The sequence below is a fragment of the Chenopodium album genome, chromosome 14, assembly GCF_948465745.1.
Source record: "Chenopodium album chromosome 14, dcCheAlbu1.1, whole genome shotgun sequence".
Lineage (NCBI taxonomy): Eukaryota > Viridiplantae > Streptophyta > Magnoliopsida > Caryophyllales > Amaranthaceae > Chenopodium > Chenopodium album.
In genome coordinates, this window is record NC_137847.1 from 40,949,527 (window position 1) to 40,955,001 (window position 5,475).

The following is a 5,475-nucleotide window of genomic DNA, read 5'->3' on the forward strand; positions in this document are numbered from 1 at the left end:
ATTATATATCTATGTTCTAAAGTGATTCTGATTGAGTTCTAAATTACATACAATGTTCTAAAGCATTTCTAATTATGTTCTAAATTACATGTCTATGTTCTAATTATATTATTAATTTTTTAGTTGAAGGCATTTGGTGAATTCTATCAAGAAACTGATGACAAGAGTGTCATTATCTCCACTTATGAAACAAGAAACGTTGAGATAAAATGGAAGAGCAATGCAAACAAACATGATTGTGGAGTATTTCTGTTGAAGCACATGGAAACCTATGAAGGCCAATGTCAAAAACAATGGAATTTGAGGCTGGAGAAGGACAATGTAAGTGTAGAACAAGACATATATGATTAGGTTCTAATTACATGTCAATGTTCTAAAGTAATTCTGATTATGTTCTAAATTATATGTTTATGTTCTAAATTACAAGTATATATTCTAAAGTCAATCTGATTATGTTATAAATTACATGTCTATGTTCAAAAGTATTTTTGATTATGTTGTAAATTACATGTTAATGTTCAATCTAACACTCTTCATTCTCTTGTCACTAATTGGAACATGGGTATCATTTGGAACATTAACCTGATTTGGAACATTAACCTAATTTTAAGTTATTCTGATTATGTTCTAATGTACATATCTATGTTCTAAATTACTTGTCTATGTTCTAAAGTAATTCTGATTATGTTCTAAGTTTTATGTCTATGTTCTAAAGTCAATCTGATTATGTTCTAAATTACATGGGAATGTTCTAAAGTATTTTTGATTATATTCTAAATTACATGTCTATGTTTCTAAACGTTTTTTTTTTTTGGCAGTTTGAGCAAATGAAAAGGTTACGAGTGGAGTATTGTGGGAAGATTATAATATTAGAAGTAAATGAAGAACGGAAAAAAAATGATGAAGATGGCTAGAAAGTGGTCAAAGATCAACAAAAATTGATATATGATTGTGTAAATCTCAAGTATATATCTTTAGAAAGATATTTAAAACAATATAATAGTACATTTTTTTTACAAATATAAAGATGACTATTTGGAACGTTGATATCATTTGGAACATTGATATCATTTGGAACATTAACCTGATTTGGAACATTAACCTAATTTTAAGTTATTCTGATTATATTCTAATGTACAAATCTATGTTCTAAATTACTTGTCTATGTTCTAAAGTAATTCTGATTATGTTCTAAGTTACATGTCTATGTTCTAAATTAATTCTTATTATGTTCTAATTTACATATTAATGTTCTAAAGTATTTCTAATGATGTTCTAAATTATATATCTATGTTCTAAATTAATTCTGATTGAGTTCTAAATTACATGTCAATGTTCTAAAGTATTTCTAATTATGTTCTAATTTATTTTTATAATGTTCTAAAATATTTAAGTTTATGTTCTAAAGTATTTCTGTTATGTTCTAAATTACTTGTCCATGTTCTAAAGTAATTTTGATTATATTTAGACAAAAGAATAAGCTTTAGTTTTTCTTGTGTACAACGAAGTAAGGAAGAGGAAAGGAATGAGGTCACAAAGACACCAATTCCTCCAAAAAAGACACATAAAGATATTTCTCCTCCAAGCTTCAATTTGTTGTCGCCCTCACCATTTTTTTTTTTGATGTATATATACATATATTATACAAGATATATGTTTTTTAGTACTCTTGTTTATGGGATTGATGATAAGGTTATGGTTTTGATATTTTGGTTTAAAAATGCAGTCAAAAAGTTAGTACTTTTGCCAAAAATAGATGGTTCACATTACTCGCAAAAAATTGTTTTCTTTCCTCCTCATCCAACCCCATTCTCATGGTAAATTCCGTTGCTGTGGTTGGTGGGTTCAAATCGGTGGGTTTGTCGGTGGTTTGTGGATCTATCTATAGGTTTTGAGTTGGTTTATGTGTTAATTGAGGTTGCTAGGTTGCTAAGGTAAGTGAGGGTAAGTTGCAATAGTGGTGATGGTGGTGGTGGTGGTGGATGGTTTCTACTCTGCTATTGGTGGTGATGGGTGTTTTCAATATAGTTGCTAATGGTGGGTTGGCTTAATAGTTAACTATTTACCTTTATTTTTCAATAATCATGCTTAAGATCTTAGTTTCAGCAATACCTATCTTTGTTTCGAGTGGAGTTTGGTGGTGATAAAAGTCATGGTTTTTACAAAAAAGGAAAAAATAAAAGAATAAGAGTTATAACATAATCATGTTCTAATATAATTGTAAACATAAGAATATAAAGAATAATTGGACAAAAAATAATATGATATTATGTTCTCAATATAATAAAAAGAATACAAAAAAATATAAAAAAAATTTCCACAAATTTTTTCCATGTTCAAGTAAATGAGATTATTTTCTAAAAATAAAATGTCCCATGAGGTTGTACTAATAGCATATCCATCAACCTGAAAAAAAAAATAATTAGAACATAAACACATTATAATATATGATAAATTTTAGAACATATTTGATGCATTTTAAAACATATACAAAATGATATGAAGAGGCATTTATTAAATAAAAAACTCAAAGTATTTATATAAGAATAATAATTTTAATTTATTACTAATTAGAACATAAGAAAATTAAAAATGTTTACTTACAATATCACTTATCTTTCCCTGGACAATTACGGCTATCATGATGGCCAAGCTCTCCACATGCTCTACATAATCTTTTCTTCTTTTGACTTTGTTCAACGACTTTTTCTCTGATACTCTTCATTCTCTTGTCACTATTTGGAGCATGAGTATCATTTGGAACATTAACCTGATTTGGAATATTAACCTGATTTGGAACATGAACCCCCGTACCTTTGTTTTTTGAAATTTTAGGAGGTTTTATCAAAACTTCAGAAGGTATACTAGATCCAATAAGCATTTTAATGTCTTTAACTTTGCTAGAAACATTATTGCTTCCATTTGTTGTTTTCTTTTGTTCCAAATCTATCCTCATGGCTTGAAATTTTTTGACAAGATCACTAAGATCATCTTCATTGTTTTGCACTAAACTCACACAAGCATGAATTTCAGACCACAAATCATTTAATATCATCTTCTTATCTACTGCATTAAGACATTCTTCCAACACATTACCCTCTGAATCAAAAATGGGCTTCTTATAAGCCATTGTACACCATCTATTTAGAAAGTAGGTCTTGGGAATTTATTCTAACATCCTTGCCTTCCACACCCAAATCATATGCCTACAAGGCACACCATCACGTTCAAATTTTTTACAAAAACACTTGGTATCTAAGGTAGTTGGATCAAAAACAACATCAAAAGTCCTCCTCCTAGATCCTTCCCTTAGTGTAAAAATGTAAATCTCATTGTCCTTCTTCATCTCCTCAACACTACAATTAAAACATCCAATTTCAAGCTCATATTGAAATTCATAGAAAATCATTGTTGTAAACAACTCTGAAGCATCTTTCTCTAAAGAAATTGGAGTCTTGCACTCTGGACGCTTATTCTTCGAATCATTATCCATTTTATTTTGAGTGTGTCTTTGAGCATCTTATGCACATTCAAACCTACAGAAAATAGAAATTAACTTTAGAACATAGAAGATAACTTTAGAACATAAAATAAATTACATTAGAACATATTTAAATAATACACATGACATGCTTATTATGATCTAAATACTATTAAAACATTAAACAAAAACATTTTCAACATGTAAGACAAAATTTAGAACATAAAAAAGAACATAAAAGAGAATTATAAAATAAGTAGTAAAACTATAAAACATAAAAAGAAAATTTAGAGCATAGAAGAAAAACTTTTGAACATAGAGAGTAACTTTAGAACATATTTAGACAACTACATATTACCTCATGTAGAACTCAATCAAAGTGAGATGGGGATTTGTGAACATAGTGAAAAAATTATTCACTTTCTAATCTAGATGTGGTCCTCATGATGCCACCCAAAAATAAATCTCTGAAATACGCTAGAATCCACATATCACGTATGTTGTACATGTGTGTCAATCATTCATGATCGTTCAAGTTGAATTCTGAAATAACTTTGTTCCACTTTTCTTCAAATTCTGCCGGCTCAATCTCTAAATGCCAAACACATGCACAAATTTTTTTCAAAAAATCAGTGTCTTGGGCAATTGTCCGACCTACTTTTTCAGGCACCTTTTTCATAATATGCCACATACAAAACCTATGTTCTGTTGTTTGAAAAACATTACAAACAACAACTTTCATTGCAGGGTCTTGATTGGTAATCAAACACACAGGCTTGTTATTTCTTATTGCTTAAAGAAAAGTTTTGAAAACTCATTCAAAAGATGATATATCTTCATATGAGCTATAAAAGAAGCCGCAAAAGTAACACATTTTTTATGATGATCAACTCCAGTAAATGGACCAAAGATCATATTATATCTGTAACATACACAAATTATATATGCAGAAAATATTAGAACATAAGGGTAAACTTTAGAACACAGAGGTAAATTGTAGAACATAAAGGTATACATTAGAACATTAAGGACAAACTTTAGAGCACGGTAATTTATTTTAATTATTAAACTTGCCAATAATATAGTTGTCTTAAAACATAATGAATTGCCTAAAACATAAACAATAAACTTATAATATAGAGTGAAGCTTTAAAACCTAATAAGTAAACTTTAGAATGTATAGACATAATGTTTAAAACACAAGATATAATATTTAGAACATCAAAACATGATGGATATTAGTTTAGAAGACAAGGCATAAAGTTTAAAACACAAAAGCATAATGTTTAATACATGAAAGCATGATGGATATATTCTAGAACATACGGCATCTACGTTTAGAACATCATCAATATATGTTTAGAACATCAGACATACATAGTTTAGAACATAAAAAATATATGTTTAGAACATCAAAACATGATAGATATTTGTTTAGGAACATAAAGAAATCTACATTTAGAACATCACCTGTTTGTTTTGAAATTGGTATCAAAAGAAACCATATCACCAAAAAGTGCACAATTTTTTCGACAAATAGGATCAGCCCATAAAGCTCTACAAATTCTACCTTCTTTATCAACATCATAGTAAAAAAAAATGCACTCCAGAGCAATTTCTTATTTTGAAAATTATCCAAAAACATTTGGGCATCTGATCCAGCAATATAAGCCTTCAAATCTTTATAAAAAAATTTGAAATCTTGTTTAGATGCACCAACATTATCATGTGATCCAGCTAATTCTTTCATCATAGTATATGACCTCACAGGACCAACATTTACCTGTTTACAAAAAAAAAAAGTAAAAAAAAAAATTACTATGATTAAGAATCAACTTTAGAACATAGTAAATCATAACAAAGAAAAAAAATATTTAGCACATAAAAATAAATCACCTTTGAATTATCAACAATCAACTTTTTATGCATAATATGCATTTTTCTATTATCCTTCTGAAATTTTGCACAACTTGGAGTATATAAAGAATGATTAT

The 5,475-nt window shown here is 28.3% G+C and overlaps 2 protein-coding genes across 2 annotated transcripts; both read right to left on the reverse strand.

Annotated features, from left to right (window-relative positions):
- Positions 1-2,608: 2,608 nt before the first annotated feature.
- LOC145578058 (uncharacterized) lies at positions 2,609-3,130 on the reverse strand. The gene has a single exon (XM_081635458.1). The coding sequence runs from the start codon at positions 3,128-3,130 to the stop codon at positions 2,609-2,611; it is 522 nt and encodes a 173-aa protein (XP_081491584.1).
- A 36-nt stretch (positions 3,131-3,166) lies between these two features.
- On the reverse strand, positions 3,167-3,493 carry LOC145578059 (protein FAR-RED ELONGATED HYPOCOTYL 3-like). The gene has a single exon (XM_081635459.1). The coding sequence runs from the start codon at positions 3,491-3,493 to the stop codon at positions 3,167-3,169; it is 327 nt and encodes a 108-aa protein (XP_081491585.1).
- Positions 3,494-5,475: the final 1,982 nt, after the last annotated feature.

Coding starts and splice junctions, on each gene's coding strand:
- LOC145578058 (XM_081635458.1), bottom strand. CDS start 3,130: ATGGCTTATAAGAAGCCCATTTTTGATTCAGAGGGTAATGTGTTGGAA.
- LOC145578059 (XM_081635459.1), bottom strand. CDS start 3,493: ATGGATAATGATTCGAAGAATAAGCGTCCAGAGTGCAAGACTCCAATT.